This window comes from Cucurbita moschata, unplaced genomic scaffold (genome assembly GCF_002738365.1).
Source record: "Cucurbita moschata cultivar Rifu unplaced genomic scaffold, Cmos_1.0 Cmo_Scf00020, whole genome shotgun sequence".
In the NCBI taxonomy this organism is placed as follows: Eukaryota; Viridiplantae; Streptophyta; class Magnoliopsida; order Cucurbitales; family Cucurbitaceae; genus Cucurbita; species Cucurbita moschata.
In genome coordinates, this window is record NW_019268536.1 from 2,522,829 (window position 1) to 2,546,866 (window position 24,038).

Consider the following 24,038-nt stretch of genomic DNA (forward strand, 5'->3'; position numbering starts at 1 on the left):
TAGCAAATATTGTCTTCTTTGGGTTTCGACTGAACGGCCCAAGTCCACTGCTAGCAAATATTGTCTTTTTTGGGTTTCGACCGAACGGCCCAGGTTTTCTCTTTCAAACTTTCCCTCAAAGTTTTTAAAACATGTGTGCTAAGGATTTGAGTTTTCTCTTTTAGACTTTACTCAAAGTTTTTAAAATAGAGTGCTAAGGAGAGATTTCCACATTATTGTCTTCTTTGGGTTTTTTCTTTCAGATTTTTCCTCAAAGTTTTTAAAACAGAGTGCTAACTTGATAAAGAATGTTTTGTTCTCCTTTCCAACGGATGTGGAGATCTCACACTGAAGATCGAGTTTTGTCCCATTCTGATTTGTCAGATTTGGCTAGGTAAAATAAATAAATGAATTTTGGAGTATAAAGGCCTTGTACAAACATAACCGAGAAAAGAAATGTCACTAAATCTTTTGCATGGAGCGCCTAAATTCCCCAACTTATTGGCTTTTCAAGAGATTAGAAAAGGAACGGGAAAAAAAAAATCTATATGGACAAACAAGACTTACAAATAGTGGCATGATGGAAACAGGCAAGTTTCATATCCTTACTGCCTTCTTGAGTGTCTTGATAGAAGACTTGAAGAAGCTGTTTCTCGCAGCAGCATCTTCGCCGTCGACATCATCATCATCCCCACTTACCATTGGTTTCTTTCCCTTTTTCATTCCCAAGACCAGAGATGGTGAAGATGGGATTCTCCTGAACATCCTTGCACTCCCCCCGCTCACTTCTTTTTCTCTTTTGCTGCCTTCAGTTCCTACATTTCTGTCTTTCCTCTCTCCTTTGTTTTGTTCTTCTGTAGTCGTCAACGTCAAGACCTCCACCTCCTTCTGTGAGGAGTTTGCATTCAGTTTTGTGCTTATTTCTTGAGTTGTTCTAGTCCCAGTTTCTTCTTCATTTTGGAGATCTGCATCTACTTGGTTTTCCTCGAACAGCATTTGAACCCACTTCTCGATATTTCCTTTCCCGCGTTGTTTTCTACTCTCGTCGTCTTCTTCTTCTTCCTCGACATCCGAATCTTTCTCGAAAGAGAATAGCATGTTATGTCTCTTTGCTTCTCCTATGTTTAAATTTTGAAGCCTTTGAGTAATTAAGCTTCCTTCATCCAGTGGAATAATTGCTTTGTCCTCATGGTTACCATACTTCTCCATGGCCAAATCACTTCCATTTTTGGACAAAGCAGATTCAGAAGCTCTTTGTTCTTCCTCTAGAAACAGTCTCAGCTCTTTGTGTGTGGATGTCGTTGGCTTGATTCCTGGCAGAAAGAAAGTTGGAGTCTTGTAGTCTGTTTCTTCCAATAACATATAATCCATTCTTGATCTTTTTCGAGCCTGTTCGTGTTCAGGCCTCAGCTGTTTCTCTAGCTCATCTCTCTGTCTGTACTTCTGGTAGAGATCTTTCTCGGCAGCGTCGCAAATTGCCTTCTGTGCTTCAAGCCTGGCCATTAGCGCATTACTTGCTGCTTGGTTTAGCCTCAACTGCTCCTTGTAAATAACACTCCTACAAGAAAACAATCACATAGCCAAGTTTAGTCTATTTGGACAATAATCCGCTTTGCACGTTGATTTTTGCATTGAGGGAAGTTATGTAATTTACTGGTGCATGGTATCCCGGATCATCTTCTCCAGCATTGTCTTATGAGATGATTGTGCCTCGGCTAATCGCCTGCACTTCTCTGCCCTTCTTTTATGTTTAATTAGTTTCAGTTCCAAGTCCTGAATTGTGAGCTTCTCTTCTTCATTATTGAGCTTCATATCATCCACTTCATCATCCACTCTCTGTATTTCTGCCTTCAGCTTTGCCATTTCATCTCTTTGTCTTAGAGAATCTCTTGCCATGACAATGGCTTGGTATGGGTTCGTAACGAAGTCTGGATTTTCGTTCTCTTTAAGAAGTTCTGGTTTCACTTTCCGTGCAGCTAACATTAATAAAGATCAAAGTTTGTGACAGATTCAAATATATATTATTTATGGAATATATCCTAATATTCTTCTATTTAAAATTTGATTTATAGTATATTTTATTTTATTCTCAGTATTTAATTATTTTATATTTTCTCATTTGTACTCCTTGTATCCTATGTAAAGGATATCAATATCAATATCAATGTAATATACACCTTCTCAATTCTATTTGACATTCTTAACATATTATGAAATCAAAATTTAACTTTCCAAGAGCAATAGTTTTATGGAACTAACCAACTATAGGGATACTTGGTCTTGGTTGTGTATTGTAGTCCAACGATCTCAAAGGTGACGAAGAATCATAACATTCTGTTCGAGATAAAACTATGGCAGCTGGAGCGAAGCCGAGTCGCTGTTTAGCTTCCACAAAATGTTGTGGAAAAGAATGAGATTCAACCGTCTGTGAAGTATTCAGCTCTTCGTTTTCACCTTCAAAGAACAAAAAAGAAAATGCTCTGCGCCTGCCATCATTACATCATGAAAATACATACATATTAACATCACCACCTTATCATTCATGAACTCAAATGAACATCAATCAAGAAAATCCCACCTGAAATCTGAGTTGGATGAAGCAAAGATGGATAAAAACTGGTTTACAGTGATACCTAATTGAAAATCCCACCATGGAACTAAGAACTCTAACTTGTGATGCTTCCTCTTGCAGGCTTGCCATTGTAGTATTCGTAAATTGCTTGGTACAGTCAGTCCACCTCCTGTTTCAGCAAAAAAACTATGAGGAAGAGAGAAAGAGAGAGAAATTAACAAATTTAGAACAAAATAGAAGCATACTTGAGCAAGGAAACCAATGATCAATATCCCAAGCAAGCGGTGAAGCAGAATCAGCATGATAATACAGAACATTGCCATAATGGTCAACTCGAATTACTGCAGGATCAAAGCCAGCATTCCTGATATAGCAGAATCCAGTTGCTTGAGAATAGATACATACAAAAGCTTTTAGAAATTCCACAAATGGAAATTCAGATATTTACCCGAGATGATTGAGTTGCTTCCATAAGAGGCTGACAAAAAGCTTAGGCTTCGCAGTAGGCTTTGCCTTTGGATTTATTATTGGAAACAACTGATCTAGCTCTCTTGCTGTTGCGGTCTGAAACATTATGCAAAGACCATCAATATAATGAAGAACCAAATTGGAATTTAGGCAAAAGAAAAGTAAATTTGTTTGAAGTTATGAGCGAATCCGCTCTTAGCCATTCGAGCACAATTAAAGACAATAATGAAATTCAGAATGAGAGGTTTCGGTTTCTGCAAACATTGCTAACCTACTCATATAGATTCGAAATACTTTGAGATTGCAGAATTCATGTCATCTAAAATCATTCCCCCGCCCGAAATGGAAATTTCGAAGCGGAATTGTCCAGAAATCCACAAACATTGGCAAACAGAAATGAACTAAGGACTAGTCGTGTAAATTTTCCCCCAAAATAACAGAAAGATCTCAATCGCTAAAACGTTTACTCAAGCAATTCAATTCTGCAAACATTGCTAACCTACTCATTAGATTCGAAATACTTCGAGATTGCAGAATTCATGTCATCTTAAAACATCCCCCCGCCCGAAATGGAAATTTCGAAGCGAAATTGTCCAGAAATCCACAAACATTGGCGAACAGAAATGAACTAAGGACTAGTCGTGTAAAATTTCCCCCAAAATAACAGAAAGATCTCAATCCCTAAAACGTTTAATCCAGCAATTCAATTCTATGATATTGTGAATTCAAATAAGAAAAACACTAAAATCTCAATTACGTTCATTCGCCTCAAGTTTCCATCACATTAAACAAACAAAAAATCGAAAATATTCGTTTCTACCTCTTGTTTCTTCAGACTATACGGCGTGAAAGTGAAAGGAGGACCATGAGTGTACAATCCAGCTTGTCGATCGCGGCAGAGCTTTGCGTAAGCGTGCGGGTGGCCAACAGCCTCGTCGATCGCCATCTCTTCTTCACTAAACAAGCAATTGTCGCCCATTATCTTCAACCCTCTTCGTCTTCTTCGACTCAGATGAGGACACTGAGAGGAGCGTAAGTGCTACGAAGATAACTGTTCTTTTTTCAAAATTCTTTTAGGTACCAAAAAGAACCCAACGGTCGATTTTGGATTTAATATCGTTTTTTTAAAATTAAAAATGGTATTAAAAAATCAGTTGCCACGTAGACGAAACGGTGCGGAGCGGGGTCAATATAATGCTACTAGATTTTGGATGGCCCACAATAACCAAATGGGCCGTATTAAAGTTTTGGGCCCAATTGATGATAGCGGTAAATTTGAATTAACAAATTTAAATTCAAACTTTATTTCAATCATGAGGAGGAGCCTTGTTTTATTTGAATCTCAATCACCCAATCTTTTACTTTGGAGTATAAAAGATTAAAATATATCAATTTTTACCCAATGTTACCATCTTACCTTTAAAAAATATTAATTTTTTTAATTTAAAATGTTAGTATGATATAAACTTCGATACAATTTAAAAAAAAAAAAACGACATTAGAATCTAGGTCTGAAAAGTGAGATACACGTGCACGTGGATGACCTTTAAGAAAATTGATATGCATTAAATTTAAGATGGCTATCTATTTATGAATTGGTGGCCAAAAACCGAAATAAATACATCGATTGAATGGTTAAGACATCTATATCATGTCAAAAAAACGATATTCATGTTTAGGGTTTCGGGGACCGGGTTACTAGAAGAACTCACTTTGAATGGCCAAGAAAAAATCCATGTATTTTTTAATTCTAATAATTTTAGTAGTGAAGAAAAGATCTATGAAAGTTTCAGTCCTTTTCTCCTCATGTTTCATGCTCTACGATTTCAGAGCAAAATTCAAAGGATTTGACATTTTGTAGTAAATGTATTCACAAAGCTCACGAGGAAAACGTATACTAGTATGCCCAATATAATGTCATCTCTTAAAGTATTTGTTCGGTTTTAATCGCTCGTCTGAATTCGTAATAGGATTTTTATTCCCTAATATTATTTCATATGGCTTCTCGAGCCTATTTCAATGATTGAGTTCATACCATTCAGTTCCTTCGAACTTACCTCAATTATCTATATAAAATGGTCTGACTCAATGGTTGGATTCATATGTTTTAGCTCATTCGAGCTTATTTCAATCACTAATACTGCGAGACCCCAGTGTGGAAACTTCTAACTAACCGACACATTTTAAAATTTTTAGAGAAAGCCTATAAGAAAAAGTCTAAAGATGATAATATCCGCTAACAGTAAGCTTGGACCATTATAAATACCATATGATCCATTTCAACATTCGATATATCGAATCATATAGCCTAACTCTCCCAACTCAAATTTCAATTTTGTTTATTTTTTTATATAAAAAAATACAAATTTAAAATAAATATAGATTTAAAGCTAAGAATATTTAAAATTGGTCAGAAATATGCATAAATCTTAAAAAAACAAATTTCTTATTAACCATTGAAAAATTATATTAAATAAAGTACTTGTCCTATAAATATATATATAGACAATTATTTAAATACTTTTCCTAAAAACTAAATATTTTTAGCAAAATGTAAATTTGAAAACTAATTTTTGGGATAAAATAAACTAAATTTCAAATAATATATTTAATCCGTAAAAGTAGTCAAATAAATAAAATACTTCTATTTATTTTTTAAAATAATAGAAAAATAATTTTAATTTCATTTTCATTTTATGTTTCATGTTTCATGCATGAAGGAAACTTCAAATATTAATTAGGGCTTTTAGTCCACAAAATGAATTAAATGTTATCTTTTTCCAACTGTCTGAAGTTGACATTTAAAAAAAAAAAAACATAAAATTTTGCATAAAAAACATGGAACTCATTTCATTTCATTTGTAGTTAGGTACGAATAAATTGGCCCTATTGATGAGACTGGATGTTAGGATTAGATTTGATTTAGTTATTTGAATTAGATAGAATTTAATTATTTGAATTAGATTTGATTTAGTTCTACTAGATTTAGTCATATCAGATTTGATTCTGCAACGGTGTATAATAGCCAATTTCATTCTTCAATAGAATGAGAGATTTCTCCCAATTCTTCTAATCTTTCCAGTTTTCTATCTCTGTTCCTAACATTTGGTATTTGGTATTAGAGTCATGCCTTAAACTAGTTAAAACTAGAAGCAGCAGTCTTCTACGTGTGTCATCATAAAAGTATGTCGATGGGAAGTCCATTTGTGTAGCCTGCAATTCCGAAATTTGATGGGTACTATGATCATTGCGTTCAGAGGAGTACTGGGATTTGGTGGAGAATGGGATTTCTGCAGCAACAGGAGACATCGTTTTCACAGATGCCCAAAAGAAACACATTGAAGATCAGAAGTTGAAAGATTTGAAAGCAAAGAATTATCTATTTCAAGCATTAGATCGTTCAATCTTGGAGACAATCCTTAACAATGATACAGTAAAGAACATATAAGATTCTATGAAGCAGAAATATCAAGGTTCGACACGGGTAAAGCGTGCACATTTGCAAGCTCTAAAGAAGGAGTTTGAATTGCTTCACATGAAGGCAGAAGAATCTGTAAATGAGTATTTTGCTCGGACCCTTAGCATAGCCAACAAGATGAAAATAAATGGTGAGAACAAAGGAGAAGTTGAAGTAGTTGAAAAGATTATGAGATCTATGACTCCCAAGTTTGATTATATTGTGTGTTACATTGAGGAGTCTAAAGATACAACCATCTTAACCATTAATGAGTTGCGAAGCAATCTGCTTGTGCATGAACAACGCATGAGTTCTCATGTTGAAGAAGAACACGCTTTTAAGATCACTCATGGTGAACAATCTGGAGGAAGGAGTCAAGGTCGTGGAAGCTTTAGAGGCAGAGGAAGGGGACGAGACAGACAAACCTTCAATAAGGCCACAATGAAGTGCTATAATTGTCACAAGCTAGGACATTTTCAATGGGAATGTCAATGCAAGGAGGCAAACTATGTAGAGATTCAAGAAGAGATGTTGCTGATGGCTTACGTGAATATGAATAAGACCAATAGAGAAGATATGTGGTTCCTTGACTCGGGATGTAGCAATCATATGTGTGGGAAGAAGAATATTTTTTAGATTTTGATTAAAGTTTCAGAGATTCAGTGAAGCTGGGCAACAACTCAAGCATGGATGTAACGGGAAAGGGTAATGTACGGCTGCAAGTGAATGGAATCATATTGATAATCACAGGAGTGTTCTCTGTGCCAGAGCTGAAGAACAATCTGCTGAGTATTGGGAAATTGCAAGCAAAGGGGCTTAGCATTTTGTTTCAAAATGGAACATGCAAGGTGTTTCATCCTGAGAGAGGCTTAATCATGGAGACAAAGATGTCTTTGAATCGAATGTTCGTACTGCATGTTATATCTCAGCCTGTAGCAACCGTTCAAACTTAATTGAAACTTATGTGGGGAGAAGTGGTTTAAGGTCTCTGTTGTACACTCATCGCTCCAATTCCTATCGCCATAGTCGGAGAAGCAGAAGGGACCCAAGTCCCTCCCCCTATCATTCCACTACCCGTTCCAGGAGAAGCAGCCATTCAAGTTCCCTCAGCCGTCGACGCAGAAGTAGGTCTTTCTCGTTATCTCCTTTTCTCAAATCGTCCAGTTTCAGTCCTAGTCGTGCATCCACTGATCGGAAACATTCCATAGATAAGCTTAAGAAAGAGGAAGAAGAGGAGAAAAGGCGTGAAGTAGAGTTGAAGAAGTTAGAAGCTTGAGAAAGAGAAAGAAGCCGCTCTTACTGCTACAATACAAAAAGAAGAACAAGCACGAAAAGAGAGAGAAGAGCTAGATAAAATGCTGGAAGAGAATAGGAGAAGGGTAGAAAAAGCTCAGCGATGATTAGCTCTGGAGCTACAGTGGAAGGAAGAAGAACAATATCGTGAGTTTGAGTTGATTCAGAGACAAAAAGAGGAGGCAGCTCGAATAACTAAGCTAGATGATAAGAGTTTGAGTTATGTTTTGCTGGGAGTTAATGTAGAGTCAAAAGCTTACCGACTCTATGATATAGAAGCGGCAAATGAAAATACTGTAGACGAAAATATTTCCTCTGGCTCTTTGGCTGAAGCAAGCTCTCCTAGCTTGAATAAGACGAGGAATAAGAGACCACTAGTCTGGATGAGAGACTATGCAATAGGAGAAGATTTTTGTGAAGAAGATGATGAAGCAATCTGGATGAGAGACTATGCAATAGGAGAAGTTTTTTTGTAATGAAGATGATGAAGCTCACTCGGTCATGTTTACCACTACTGAACCTGTAAACTTTGAAGACACATTGATTTAAAGATGCATTGAAGAGTGAGAAATGAAGGTAAGTCATGGATCTGGAGCAATAAACAGAAATGACACATGAGAATTGATGACGTTACCTCAGGGTAGAAGTCTATTATGAGGTCGTAGATATAAACTGATTACTATTCGTGTTTAAGGGAGTAATTGTTAGGATTAGATTTGATTTAATTATTTGGATTAGATTTGATTTAATTATTTGGATTAGATATGATTTAGTTATTTGAATTAGATTTGATTTAGTCCTATCGGATTTGATTCTGTAATCCTATATAATAGCCAATTTCATTCTTCAATAGAACCAGAGATTTCTCCAAATTCTTCTTATCTTTCTAGTTTTTTACCTCTGTTCCTAACAGTGTAAAGCGCCCATATTCCTGTTTTTTAGGTCATTTTTGTAATTATCTTTTATGAAAAAAATATTGAATCTTCGACCCTATTTAGAATTGATTTTAAATACTTCAGAAAATTGCATCGATCCGTATTAGTATTACAAAGGGTACTAGAGTGCAAACTCCTAGCTGGACGTGGGTATGTGATGCTCGAGTAAAAGAGAGATACATGAATGAAGTGAGATTACATTTGAACGAGAGCAATCTTAAGAAATATGATAGTTAAAAAAGACTTTTGGAAATCGAAAGTGAGTGTACCTTCTTTTTTTAGTGGGTCAATGATAAGAACTTCAAAATTAAACGTACTTAGTTTGAAATAATTTTATGTTAGCTGACCTCCTAATTTTTTTTTTATAAGAATCATATGAGTGAGAATAAAACGTTATAAAAGGACTTACGTTACTTTGTAGATATAGTACTCTTAGAAGTAATTTGAGATAAGCACGTAATGTTCGATTTGCGCTCATTATTTCATTTATTGTTATAATTTATTTATCTTACTTCTTTTTTTGTTTGACAATTATTTTCTTAATTTATTTATCACTCTGAATTCATAGCTTTCATTGAAACGTCAACATATGTATAGAAATGCCTTATCTTTATTTGAAAAATAAGAATAGCACGTGTGTTGAGTATTTTAAAAAATACAAGTTTACCCTACTGTTTGTGCAACCTATCTTTTTAAAAACATTCTAGCGGCAAGGCTGGATGTCTAATACTTCCCTATACATGGCTCATGAATGTGCACGTGGACCCATTAGATAGGCTCGTATACGTATCCATTGAGCCTGACTCGTCGAGTTAGCGCACGCTCACACTACCAGACACCATGGAGGGGAAGGGGCTTGCATAACATCATGATAAACATAAATATCGTAAGGTATGCGTCTATACTAACCATGACGGGATTGGAGAAGTATTCCGATGCATATGTCATACAAAAAATGCATAAGTTTACGATGCAAGTTAAACCTCCATTCATTTATAACATAACGAGCATATGAATCATGCTTACATAATTCATATCAAATCTTTCGTAGTTAGCATAGCTTACATGACGTGGTGTATAGAGGTTTATGCATCATAGACTATCTATACCATGGGTGAGACTAGGGTCAGTTAGAGATCCGAAAACTCTCAACGCATCACCAAAGTTTTCACGATTTTTCTAGCAACAAACAATTTTTTTTTCATACGTTACAACCTCATTAGTTTCTCAACGTTACCGTCAATATTGTATAACACTATATTAATTAGTTATACCAAATTGAATTAACTCTCTACTCTACCTAACTAGCTAAAAACATAAGAAAGAAGAAGAAGAAAAAAAAGACCAAACGGGTACCCTTCTAGAAGGGCAATAGATGGTGCAATTAATTTTCATTGAATTGAAGTATTGTTGAGATGCAATGAATTTAAATTAAATTGAAATGATTCTAAGTATATATATATATATATGTTTTGTTCCATCCCAGTAGAGATAAATAGATAATGTAGATTAAAAATTAAAATTTTATTCACTAAGTTAGGTTAGAAATGAATTAAAATTATATTTAGTGATATAAACTTTATACAAGATAATGTGGTTGGGTATATAGCTCATGGGATACTTTATTCTAATACACTATTTATTGCGAACCTAATTATTAATCTTTGAACAAATAATGTGTGCGGCCTATAAATACTCCAAAATTGAATCCCATTTGTTGGGGGGATTTTCAGTTGTTTTGGATTGAAATGGATTTGGGGATTGGGAGTTCGTTTAGGAGCAATGGGAGCTTCAGAATGGATGCGTTTTCAAGATCATCGGCGGCGGAAGAAGACGAGGAGGCTCTGAAATGGGCAGCCATTGAAAAGCTTCCGACGTTTAGACGTCTGAGGAAAGGGTTGGTGACGACCTTGGAGGGCGCCGCCGATGAAGTGGATATCATGAATCTTGGGCTTCAAAACAGGAAGAATTTGATGGAGATGTTGCTTAAAGTTGCTGAAGAGGATAACGAGAAGTTCTTGCTCAAGCTCCACCATCGCCTTCTCAGGTAAAGGTTAAGAATCACGACTCTCCGTAATAATATGATATTGTCCACTACTTCCATTCAATAAAGTACACTATATACTATAGAGCCTCCCTTAAGACCTATGTAACCCTTAAACCATACACTATAAAGCCTCCCATAAGGCCTATCTAGCCCTCGAACCATATATTATAGAGCCTCCTTTGAGGCCTATGTAGCCCTCGAACAACCTCTCCTTAATTGAGATTCGACTCATTTCTTTGAATTCCTCGAACAAAGTACACATTTTGTTTGACGCATGAATCACTTTTGACTACACCTTCAAGACAAGTAAATTAAGAGCATGACTCTAATATCATTTTAGAAATCACGACTCTAGATATGATATTGTCTATATTGAACATAAGTTCAAAAGATCTCGTGATAATGGAGATATATTTCATACTTATAGACTCTCTCCCAACAATCTTCGACAATAAATTTCCTCGTTCGATCTTTCCTCGGTTTGATTTGGTGGATGTTTTGTTGTTTGTTTTTGTTTCCTTAAAATCTCAGAGTTGGAATCGAATTTCCGACAATTGAGGTTCGGTTTGAGCAATTGAATGTGGAGGCGGATGTTCATGTCGGAAGCAGAGCTCTGCCGACGGTTGTCAATTTTACACTCAATATGGTGGAGGTAACGTTATAATAATTAATCAAATTCATAATCTTTTTAAGGATTATATATATATATATATATATATATATATATATATATATATATATATGTATGTAATTTTCTTTTTTTTACTGTTTGTTTTCCAAAGGGTTTGTTGGGGTACCTTCATCTGTTTTCCGGTGGAAAGCAGCGGTTAAAAATCCTTCGGAACGTCAGTGGAATCGTCAAGCCTGGAAGGTTAGAACACAATATAATATTTTTATTAAAACCTTCGAATTTGTAAAAAAAAAAATAATAATAATAAATTTGGAGGTATTTTTATATAATTTAGAAGATATTTGTCTAAAAAGACAAAATATTTGTTTTAAAATAATTTAGTGTTGTTTTTTTTATTGTTTAATTATTTGGGCAGAATGACACTGCTGTTGGGACCTCCAAGCTCTGGAAAGACCACTCTTTTATTAGCACTGGCAGGAAAGCTTGATCCTCGAGTAAAAGTACATATCTACCCCTCTCTTTTCAAAACAAAATTGTAAAATTTTTAATTAAGCGGATTAAATTTTATTTTACTCCCTAGTCCCTACAATTTATGATATTTAACATTTCATTCCAATTCTTTGCATAATTATTTATAGATGTGTCTACTTATATACTTGTTTTTATAAATTTTTTCATAATTATTTTTAAAAAAGATATTAAGTTACTAATTGATTCTAAATCTTTCAATTTTATGTTAATTAAATTTCTAAACTGATTTAGGCAACGGGAAAAGTGAGCTACAATGGGCATGGAATGAAGGAATTTGTACCGCAGAGGACTGCTGCGTACATAAGTCAATATGATCTTCATATTGGAGAAATGACTGTAAGGGAAACATTAGCGTTCGCTGCACAATGCCAGGGCGTCGGCTCCCGCCACGGTTTGTTATCCCCTTTCTACCAATATTTAACACCTCCTCTTTGCTCAAATGCTTATCCAATTAGATTTTAGGTTCATGTTCTGTTCATTAAAATTTTAGATTCTAAAGTGGGTACTATTTTTGCAGACATGCTCGCAGAACTGTCGAGGAGAGAGTTCGAAGCAAATATAAAGCCCGACCCTAATATTGATACTTTCATGAAGGTAATATATATGATAAAATTGAAGAATAATGAATTTATTATGTTTTTGGGCTGTTTGATTGAAGATGTTAGTGACAGTAACTTACATAGGGAGTTTATTTCCAGGCTGCTGCGACAGAGGGTCAAGAAGAAAGTATGATGATAGATTATATCCTGAAGGTAATATAATATATATATGTGTTTGAATGAAGATTTGGAACATGATAGATTAAATAAAGAACTGAGTGTTGAAATGATATAGATTTTGGGATTGGAAGGATGTGCTGATGCAATGGTTGGTGATGAAATGATAAGGGGAATCTCGGGCGGACAAAGAAAGCGAGTCACTACAGGTAATTCAACGATAGAACTCTTCACAATGGTATGATATTGTCCACTTTGAGCGTAAAGTTTCATGGTTTTGCTTTTGGTTTCTCTTAAAGGCACGATACCAATGGAGACGTATTCCTTACTTATAAATCCATCATCATTCCTTACCTTAGCCAATGTGGGACTCCCTCCCAACAATCTTCAATAATTCTTCCTTCGAATAAAGTACAATATAGAGCCTCCCCTGAGACCTATGGAGCCCTCGAACAACTTCCCCTTAATCGACGCTTGAACAAAGTACACCCTTTGTTCGACACTTAGTCACTTTTGACTACACCTTTGAGGCTCACAACTTCTTTGTTTGACATTTGAGGATTCTATTGATACGGCTAAGTTAAGGACATGGTCTGATACTATGTTAGGAATCACAATTCTCTACAATGGTATGATATCGTCCACTTTGAGCGTAAGCTCTCGTGACTTTGCTTTTGATTTCCCCAAAAGACCTCATGAGATAATGTTCCTTAGTTATAAATCCATGATTTTTCTGGACTACTCCTCTTAATAATCCTCAACCGCGACGACCGAGTTCGATTAACAAGTTTTGTATTGAACTGAAATACAGGTGAGATGCTAGTTGGGCCAGCAAGGGCTTTATTCATGGACGAGATATCTACTGGACTTGATAGCTCCACCACGTTTCAAATAGTGAATTCATTGAGGCAATGTGTTCATATTCTCAAAGGGACTGCAGTTCTTTCGCTTCTCCAGCCAGCACCAGAGACTTATGAGCTTTTTGATGACATAATTCTTCTCTCAGATGGCCAAATTGTTTATCAGGGTCCTCGTGATCAGGTGCTTCATTTTTTTGAAACTATGGGGTTTGTTTGTCCTGAGAGGAAGGGTGTGGCTGATTTTCTTCAAGAGGTAAGCGTAACTTTCACGTGTTGTTGAACTCAAAATATAACGAAAAAACGAGCTATCCAACGATGTTTTTACAGGTGACATCAAAGAAAGATCAAGAACAGTATTGGAAAAACAAAGAGGAGCCTTACAGCTTCATTACTCCTAGTGAATTTTGTGAAGCATTTCAATCATTTCATGTTGGCAGAGAACTTGGCGATGAACTTGCCATTCCTTTTGATAAGTCTAAGAGCCATGGAGCTGCTTTGACAACCCACAAGTATGGCGTTGGAAAGAGACAACTCTTGAAAGCTTGTTTCTCTAGAGAGATCCTTCTAATGAAGAGAAACTCCTTCGTCTACATTTTCAAACTCTTTCAGGTACCTATATTTTTATGAGATCCCACGTTGATTGGAGAGGAGAACGAAATATTCCTTATACGGATGTGGAAACCTCTCCCTAGTAGACGCGTTTTAAAACCGTGAGGAGAAACCCAAAAGGGAAAGTCCAAAGAGGACAATATTTGCTAGCAGTGGGCTTGTGCTGTTACAAATGGTATCAGAGCCAGACACCAAGCGATGTGCCAGTAAAGATGCTAGGCTCCCAAGGGGTGGATTGTGAGATCTCACATCGTTGGAGAGGGGAACGAAACATTCTTTATAAGGGTGTGGAAACCTCTCCCTAGTAGACGCGTTTTAAAACCGTGAGGAGAAATCCAAAAGGAAAAGTCCAAAGTGGTCTTGAGCTGTTACAAATGGTATTAGAGCCAGACACCAAGCGATGTGCCAGTAAAGATGTTAGGCTCCCAAGGGAGTGGATTGTGAGATCTCACATCGTTGGAGAGGGGAACGAAACATTCTTTATAAGGGTGTGGAAACCTCTCCCTAGTAGACATGTTTTAAAACCTTGAGGGGAAGCCCAGAAGGGAAAACCCAAAGAGGACAACATCTGCTAGTGGTGGCCTTGGGCTGTTACAAATGGTATCAGAGCCAGACACCGGGCAGTGTGTCAGCGATGATGCTAGGCTCTCAAGGGGGGTGGATTGTGAGATCTCACATCGTTGGAGAGGGGAATGAAACATTCCTTATAAGGGTGTGAAACCTCTCCTTAGTAGATGCGTTTTAAAACCTTGAGGAGAAGTCCAAAATGGAAAGCCGAAAAAGGACAATATCTACTAGCGGTGGGCTTGAGTTGTTACAATTTTTCAATTTAGTCCCTGTTGTTTCAAAATTTTCAGTTTAGTCCAAATATAAGAACAGAAGATGATCCTGTGTATCTAACACGATTCCTTTTTGGGGGTTTTCAGCTATTCGTAATGGCTCTAGTTACAATGAGTGTGTTCTTAAGAACTGAGATGCATCACGATACAATTGTGGATGGAGGAATATACACTGGTGCTTTGTTCTTCTCAGTTATTATGGTTATGTTTAATGGGTTATCAGAGCTCTCATTAACCATAATTAAGCTTCCTACTTTTTACAAGCAAAGGGACCTCTTATTCTATCCTTCATGGGCTTATTCTCTTCCCAATTGGATCCTCAAGATTCCTTTTACTTTCATTGAAGTTGCTTTGTGGGTTGGAATCACTTACTATGGCATTGGATTTGATCCAAATATTGAGAGGTTAGCCAATACAATGTGTTCTCTCTATGTTCATTATGACATTTGTGAAGATTTTCTTTCCTTTTTTTGATTGGAAACAAAAATGCTGCAGGTTTTTCAAACAATTCTTGCTGCTTTTACTAGTAAACCAGATGGCTTCTGCACTATTCCGGTTCGTTGCTGCATCGTGTCGGAATTTGGTTGTCGCAAACACGGTTGGCTCTTTTATACTCCTGACCCTCTATGCACTTGGCGGGTTTGTCCTGTCTCGAGGTACGCCACTGCTGTACATAATAAACAAAATGCCCTAAACACTTTAGGGGTCTATTCGATACAAAATTGAAAGTTGAGATGTTCAGTAAGACACGTCGTAAAGTTAAGAACCCAGGAGATGAGACTTCGAAAGTTTATGTGAGATCCCATATTGGTTGGAGAGGAGAATGAAACATTCCTTATAAGGGTGTGGAAACCTCTCCCTAGCAGACGCGTTTTAAAACCGTGAGGCTGATGATGATACGTTACGGGCCAAAGAGGACAATATTTGCTAGCGGTGGGTTTAGGTGTTACAAATGGTATCAAAGCCAGACACCAAGCGGTGTGTTAGCGAGGATGCTGGGTTCTCAAGGGGTGTGGATTGTGAAGTCCCACATCAATTGGAGAAGAGAACGAAACATTCCTTATAAGAGTGTGGAGACCTCTTCCTAATAGACGCATTTTAAAAACCTTGAGGGGAAGCCCAAAAGAAAAAGTTTAAAGAGGACAATATATGCTAGCGGTGTGCTGTTATATGGTCTTATTTGTGCTTTCTTTTGTGCAGTGGACATTAAGAAATGGTGGACATGGGGCTACTGGATTTCACCAATAATGTATGCTCAAAATGCTATAGTTGTAAATGAGTTCCTTGGAAAGAGTTGGGCAGATGTAAGTTGTTTGAATTCTCTTATTGGAATGGTTGGATCATTGCTCTTATGTTTTGAATTCTTCTTTGTTTCTAGGAAGCCTTAGGATTTATTGTTTTGAAGTCCCGTGGATTCTTCCCAAATGCATATTGGTATTGGATTGGTGTAGGAGCTTTGCTTGGCTATACCTTTTTGTTCAACTTCTTGTTCACTCTCGCACTGTCGTTGCTCGACTGTAACGATCTCGACCTCTATACAGCTTTATAAAATGTATATCTAACAGCTTCAGATTAACATCTTAGAATTGGTTTTGCAGCATTTGGGAAGGGCCAAGCTGTTAACTCAGGGAAACCAGACGACGTTGACAAAAGAGGTACTAATAATGTTGTAATACTTCAATAGGAAGTCTTGTGCTGATACTCAATTGCTTGGCGTCCTGCTAATTCAGGGGCCTCAGCTTCTAGTACTGAAATGGATTTACAAGCCAATGCCCAAAGGAGAACAGGAATGATTCTTCCATTTGAGCAACATTCAATCGCATTTAAAAATATCACATACTCTGTTGACATGCCCAAGGTAATTTAGTGTAACAGCCCAAGCCCACCGCTAACAGATATTGTCCGATTTGGCCCGTTACATATCGTCATTAACCTCACGGTTTTAAAACGCGTTTACTAGGGAGAAGTTTCCACACCCTTGTAAGGAATCTTTCCTTTCCCTCTCAAACCAATGTGGGATCTCAAAATCCACCCACCTTGGGAGCCTAGCGTTATTGCTAGCATACCGCACGGTGTCTGGCTCTAATACCATTTGTAATAGTCCAAGCCCACCGTTAGCAGATATTGTCCTTTTTGGGCTTTCTCTCAAGGTTTTAAAATGCGTCTGCCAGGGAAAGGTTTCCACACCCTTATAAGGAATGCTTCGTTCCCCTCTCCAACTGATGTGGGATCTCACAATCCACCCCCTTTAAAAATCCAGCGTCCTGGCTAACACACCTCCCGGTGCCTGGCTCTGATACCATTTGTAACACTCCAAACCCAGTGCTAGTAGATATTGTCCTTTTTGGGCTTTCCTTTTCGGGCTTCTCAAAATTTTAAAATGCGACTACTCACCCTTATAAGGAATGCTTCGTTCCCCTCTCCGAGGCCCCAGCATCCTAACTAGCACACCGCATGGTGTCTGACTCTGATACCATTTGTAACAGGTCAAAACGGACAATATCTACTAGCAGCGGGCCGATTTAGTGACTATATTAAGCTTATAATATGTTCATCCTATTGATCTGAAATGGGGTTTTCCAGGAGATGAAAAATCAAGGTATTGTAGAAGAAAAATTAGTGCTACTGAAGGGTATAAGTGGGGCATTCAGGCCAGGTGTTTTAACAGCTCTAATGGGAGTGAGTGGTGCTGGTAAGACAACACTAATGGATGTCTTGGCTGGTAGAAAAACAGGCGGTTACATTGAAGGAAGCATCAAAATATCTGGTTATCCAAAGAAGCAAGAAACATTTGCTAGAATCTCAGGTTATTGTGAACAAAACGACATCCATTCTCCTCATGTTACTGTCTACGAATCCTTGCTCTACTCGGCATGGCTCCGTTTACCTCGTGAAGTCGATTCCGAAACTAGAAAGGTGATTGAACTTAAAACTATTACATACTTTTTTAACTGTTAATCAAATGTATGCAACTTGTTATGAACAAAACAGATGTTCATTGAAGAAGTGATGGAACTTGTGGAATTGAAGACATTGAGGGATGCTCTAGTTGGATTGCCAGGCGAAAACGGTCTGTCGTCCGAGCAGCGCAAGCGACTCACAATAGCAGTGGAGCTTGTAGCAAATCCATCCATAATATTCATGGATGAGCCAACCTCAGGGCTCGATGCAAGAGCTGCAGCAATTGTCATGCGAACTGTTCGAAACACAGTCGATACTGGAAGAACTGTCGTGTGCACCATTCATCAACCAAGCATCGACATCTTCGAAGCTTTTGACGAGGTAACACACCATAGAAGAATCAATGTATATAACAAAACGAAGAAACTTATAGGTATGAGCTGTTTCTTGCAGCTGTTCTTGATGAAACCAGGAGGCCAAGAAATATACGTTGGTCCATTGGGTCGCCATTCTTTTCATCTAATAAACTACTTTGAGGTAGGATTATTAATGTCTTAATAAAACCATTCAAATCTTCTATAACATTATATCTTTGTTCATAAGGAAATCAAAGGAGTTGCTAAAATAAAGGATCAATACAACCCTGCTACATGGATGCTAGAAGTCACTTCCCCAGCTCAGGAACTAGCTTTAGGGATTGACTTCACAGATTTGTATAAAAGCTCTGAACTTTATAGGTAATTCAGCAATATTGGATACCACTCATGCATAATTTGGTCATGACGTTTTGAAACATGTTGAACAGGACGAACATGATGCTAGTCGAAGAATTGAGTGTCCCAACGCCGGGGTCGAAAGACCTATATTTCCCAACTAAATACTCGAGATCACTTTACACGCAATGCATAGCTTGTTTATGGAAGCAACATTGGTCTAATTGGCGTAACCCCTCGTACTCGGCCGTGAGATTACTCTTTACGATCGTCATTGCGCTCATGTTCGGAACAATGTTTTGGGACCTTGGTTCCAAAAGGTAAGTTTTTGACGCATCATATGCTAAAGTTGCGACGGTTTAGTCTCTATACTTAATGAGTTGCGTAATGAAGGAAAAGGCAACAAGATCTATTCAATGCTATGGGTTCAATGTACACTGCTACTCTGTTCCTGGGAGTTCAAAATGCTTTCAATGTGCAACCAGTGGTCGCCGTGGAACGAAGCGTATTTTATCGCGAAAGAGCGGCTGGAATGTACTCGGCGTTTTCGTATGCATTCGGGACGGTAACAATGTCGTTCTATATCTAAACATACGAAAAATTCTTTAGCAGACAGACAGTGAAGAATTATACTACTTGATGTTACAGGTGCTGATAGAACTCCCATATGTTTTGGTCCAAGCAGTGGTTTACTGTCTCCTAGTGTACTCAATGATTGGATTTGAATGGACCGTGGCTAAGTTCCTGTGGTATTTGGTCATAATGTACTTCACTTTGCTGTACTTCACTTTCTATGGGATGATGGCTGTGGCAATGACACCAAATCATCACATTGCTTCAATTCTCTCCTTTGCATTCTTCGCATTATGGAATCTCTTCTCAGGATTTGTAGTCCCAAAACCGGTACGTTACGTTATGTTTCGGTTGTGTGTTCGAGTTTTGTTTTGTTTGTGTTGTTCTTATTTTTTCTGGCATATGAACTGACAGAGGATTCCAGTGTGGTGGATATGGTACTACTGGGTTTGTCCCGTGGCGTGGACGTTGTATGGATTAGTTGCCTCTCAATTTGGAGATGTTAAGGATGTTCTTGAAACAGGAGAAACTGTGGAAGAATTTGTTAGAGTTTACTTTGGTTTCAGACATGATTTTGTAGACATTTCTGTTTCTGTTGTTGTCGGATTTGGTGTTCTTTTTGCTTTGGTATTTGCTATCTCTATCAGCATTTTTAATTTCCAAAGAAGATGATAATGTTTTAGATGGTATGTTTTGTAATGTGTATAATTATGTAAAGGGAAAAGGGAAAAAGGGGGAAAGAAAATGTGTAGAATTAATGTTTGTATTTGAATGTTCATCAAATAAAGTTATGAGTTTTTTTTTTTTAATTTGACCCGTTCCACACCCACATGCATTATTTGTAGTGTCTTTTATGCTATCTTTGTCGAGTCGTTCTTTGCCAACATAAGAAGGACGTCCTCCAAGACTACTTGGTTGATGACTGCAAGAGTCATTTCCCCTAATGTTTGGCTAAAGAATGTTGTCAAAGTTACAGAGTTATCAAAGCTTTGGTCTAAGCGGTTGGCATTAGTTAGAATTTTTCTCGCAGTTTGAATAATGTATGAAGTTGTTTGAGATGTTCCCATTTTGGTTAATTCAAGTTTCCATATTCATCCAGTGGAGCATTGTAATTATAAGATGTCGTGATGAATGGACCTCTCGATGTTGTTCCAAGTTGGTACCTCCATGATACATGTAATAATTGTTAAACATGCCACCATATTGAAAACATCTTGCCACAGAAAATATCTTTGTTGCCCTATTTCTCGAACCATCCCACCCAATTTTCAATAAACATCTTTGGACTTTTAAGATTCTTAGGAGTAAAGTTATTGCAATAGAATCCATGGCATGTATTCATGATATGCGATTGACACATGATCCATGAAATGTCAATAGTGAGAGATTCCGCCATTTCAATGCACCAATTGATATATCTTTTTCATGCGTCTCCACAAGGTGTCGTCACGTTTCTATACTTGTTCTCTATGCTTAGCTCTTAAGAATATTGGCCCTCCTTGTGATGTAAAGAGGTTGCATTCTTGTGAATTCAATTTCAGTTCATAACTGGATTTCGGGCATATTGTATAATCATAGAGGAAATCCTCCATAGTTCCACTGGGTGCACACGTAGGGACCAATCTTCATGACAATGTAAAGTCCAGTATCTCGTATAAGCTGGAAGAATTTGATAAAATCTAGATGTCCAGAGAAATCGCATTTTCGATGTTGAGACTCATGACCATCCCAAAAAAATGTGCTCAAAGGCATCAAGCCCACCATCTTTTAACTTTTTGAATAAGATCAGGACAATCTCTTGGGTGCGGCATGGATAATGAATTGAACCTGAGAAAATAATTCGTCGTTCACTGTTGATAATTATGAAATTTGAATCATATGCGACATTATTTCCTGTTCAAAAAGATAAGCAAGCGATAGTTGCAACCAGGAGAAGAACAACCCATCGAAGCTTAAACACGTTTGAATTTACAAATTACATGTTTTGTTTATTCCTTTGTCGGAATCAACTTTGAAAATTGATTCACGTTAGATACCAAAATCATCATTATTAGCAATAAAATTCAAGCCGTTCCTCCGCCGGTATGAGCACACGGGCCGCCACCCTACTGCCTGCTTGCTCCGTCCCTGGCCGTGACTCTTATGATCTTCTACTTCCACCTCCAAGAAAACCCTTTTGTTATCATTGTTTTTACTCGCCGGAATCGGACCGCCACCGGGGAGTCCTAGCCGGAGCTGGGTGATTTCAAGGTCTAATCCCTGAGCTGCCATCTGGGTCTTCCTTGGATTTGGGTTTTGTGTTGAGAATATTATGAAATGTGATGATGCTATTTATTTATATATGTGGAGGAAACAATGGCAGCTCTCTAGAGAGATGTGGGACACCACATCGGAGGGCTGATAATTGTTTGAGGTTTTGGTGGGATTTGATCACTGCCGTTTGATTAATTATTGTCTTGCTTTTTTGAACAAACCCCATGTGATTTTGCCTTATTGTGTTGCTTCTATCACACGGTTTACTGTTCTGTTTTAATTATGAACATTTCTCTATCCTCCCCTCTGGTTCTTGTGTGTTCGTGTTCGTATTCGTGTTCGTGTTTTGAATGATGGACCCTTTTGACAGAGAGGATGAGCTCCTCTTGATCTGTCAAGAACACACTCCCTATCACTTCAACATTTTTTTTTTACTTTGATCTGTTATAATTTAGATTTTAAATTTTAATTTAGCTTCCACCACCGTTTCAACTACCAAAAAGTTTAGTTGACTCGACAAGCGTAGATGTGAAGAAGCAGGAGTAATAAAACAACAAATCTTTCGCTTAAAACTTTCATTATAAGGGGGCAATGAGGAATTTTTGCTACTGAAAAAGCGAATGGTCAACACGAAAGTTCAAGACTTAGCCGAGCGTTAGCAAAGCGCTGAAGCCCTATGTGCTATAATATTGAGCTAAGGACGCTCTACCTTATCTATAGAATTCTCAACAATAGTTTACTTAATTTAAGTTTACCTTCCTTTTAGATGGCTCGATCATAAGAACTTTAAAATTAAACATATTTGACTTGGAGTAATTCTACGTTGGATAATCTCTTGAAAAATTTCCTACCAAATGCGTCAATGAAGATAAAACATGCTAAAAATACATGTGTTGATCTACGGGAATAATTTTTACTATTATAAGTACTTCAAGATAAGTAGATAACGTGATTATGTTGTCAATGATGTATTAGAATATTGCTGCGGTGCGGTTATTAAGTGTTGTATTCAGATTCCAAATACTAATATGAACCATGGATATGAAACATTACCGTTTATATAATACATGAGTTACTACTCTTATTACTAATTTGTTTTGAGATCATATTCGAGATCACGTTTGAATAAATAGTCACCTTTATAGGTAGGATATAGATCGAGTGGCAGCTAAGCTAAGAGTAACTAAGACTCACCCTAATATTCCACCATATTAGTATTTAGAATTTGAATCCAAATCGTTTTGGATTGACGGAGACTTCAGATTGATCGAGTCACTGATAGAGACTCGATACAAATTATCAAACAAGATCGTTTTAGATGGATGAAGTATTGGTTTAATTGATTGATTTTTGTGTGCCGAGTTTCAAACCAAAAATATTCCAAATGACACCAACTAATTCAAAACTCGATTATTACACAAAGTATGGAGAGAATTGGATGAAAAGTTGCCACTTTTGTCATTCATATCAATGGATTGTCAAATTAGACAAGAACATTAACAATTCCTTCTTGAATTAGGGTATGATCAATATATATTATGTGTATACACTTTAAAGAAAACTTTTCATACTTGTTTTGAAGAAAAATCAGACCCTTTAGCTTCTGATCTCTTCATTATTCTCACTCTCTTGCATGACTCAATAAACATCCCCCATGGAACATCTCCGACGAGCATCCAATCGCCATCTCGATCTTCATAAATCGAAACATAGTCAGAGCATCTGATTGCACGGTCGAATAGATTCTCCATTGCCACCCCGAGATCGGAATATCCTTTAAGAATTCTAAGATCAAGCTTTCTAAGATAAGGCGCGCCATCCATGCTTACTTTGACATACATCTTCGAAGTTTGAGTTTCAGATAGATCTCTATCGTTACCACTACTCCTTCTTCGGTGAGAGCAAACGGGGGGCCACCCGACAACTCGGTTTCTCTTCGAGCATCTCCGGTCGCCATCGTCGTCGTCGGTACTACTCTTGGAGCAAACCCTTTTGTTCTCATTTTTTGAAGTTGGGGTATGGGCAGTCCCCGGAAGCCCTAATCTGAGCTCAGTGATTTGAAGTTGATGAACTCCATTGGTGGCCATATCTCCAGGTGATTAAGTGTTTGTTTTGGTGTGTGGGTGTGATTTGTGAGAGGTTGCTGATGGTGTGAGCACCAAAATGAGAGGTTTTATAGGGAATAGAGAAGAGAATGGGGGGATGAAAGTAAAGGCATTATTATGGTCGCGGGGCGGTCGGGGACAAGAGGAACAAAAGTGGGACTATGTGTGTTTGATTGGAAGAGTTGGAGAGATCATATAATAAGGTGGTTGGTCGGGTTTCTGATTTTGTGGGATTCTCCAACATCCATGTGACTCCCCATTTTTCTGTCCACTTTTGGATTATGTTCTTTCACACAACTCAAAAACTGTCTCAAATCTTTTTATATATATATATATATATATATATATTGAAATATACCGACCTTAGAATCCTGTTTATTAAGTAGAACACATCACTTATCCGCTTTTTAGTTAGACAATAAGAATCCGAGAAAGATAATCACAAAATTTTACAAAACTAGAAACGCAATTTAACTCAACATCAAAATATTATAATTCAAATAAAATAGTGTTGCTAAGATCCCGTGGAAACTTCTTCCTAGCAAACACGTTTTAG

The 24,038-nt window shown here is 37.3% G+C and overlaps 3 protein-coding genes across 3 annotated transcripts; 1 reads left to right on the top strand and 2 right to left on the bottom strand.

Annotated features, from left to right (window-relative positions):
• Positions 1 to 408: 408 nt before the first annotated feature.
• On the bottom strand, positions 409 to 4,085 carry LOC111457491. Its single transcript, XM_023099710.1, has 7 exons — positions 3,840 to 4,085; positions 3,000 to 3,115; positions 2,797 to 2,915; positions 2,558 to 2,720; positions 2,239 to 2,465; positions 1,634 to 1,955; positions 409 to 1,537 (listed from the first exon to the last, which is right to left on the bottom strand). The coding sequence occupies exons 1-7, from the start codon at positions 3,996 to 3,998 to the stop codon at positions 577 to 579; spliced, it is 2,067 nt and encodes a 688-aa protein (XP_022955478.1). The 5' UTR covers positions 3,999 to 4,085; the 3' UTR covers positions 409 to 576.
• Positions 4,086 to 10,430: 6,345 nt separating this feature from the next.
• On the top strand, positions 10,431 to 19,842 carry LOC111457414 (pleiotropic drug resistance protein 1-like). The gene is made up of 24 exons (XM_023099598.1): positions 10,431 to 10,751; positions 11,283 to 11,403; positions 11,534 to 11,622; positions 11,798 to 11,882; positions 12,145 to 12,304; positions 12,431 to 12,507; positions 12,612 to 12,665; positions 12,748 to 12,838; positions 13,441 to 13,742; positions 13,817 to 14,098; positions 15,025 to 15,341; positions 15,433 to 15,593; positions 16,138 to 16,241; positions 16,316 to 16,454; positions 16,536 to 16,592; positions 16,668 to 16,795; positions 17,521 to 17,853; positions 17,929 to 18,219; positions 18,292 to 18,375; positions 18,442 to 18,575; positions 18,644 to 18,871; positions 18,945 to 19,116; positions 19,200 to 19,454; positions 19,539 to 19,842. Exons 1-24 carry the CDS (start codon positions 10,453 to 10,455, stop codon positions 19,794 to 19,796), a joined length of 4,221 nt encoding a protein of 1,406 aa, XP_022955366.1. The 5' UTR covers positions 10,431 to 10,452; the 3' UTR covers positions 19,797 to 19,842.
• Positions 19,843 to 22,835: 2,993 nt separating this feature from the next.
• LOC111457889 (auxin-induced protein 22A-like) lies at positions 22,836 to 23,497 on the bottom strand. Its single transcript, XM_023100324.1, has one exon. It carries the CDS (start codon positions 23,462 to 23,464, stop codon positions 22,943 to 22,945), a length of 522 nt encoding a protein of 173 aa, XP_022956092.1. The 5' UTR covers positions 23,465 to 23,497; the 3' UTR covers positions 22,836 to 22,942.
• Between the last annotated feature and the right edge of the window lie 541 nt (positions 23,498 to 24,038).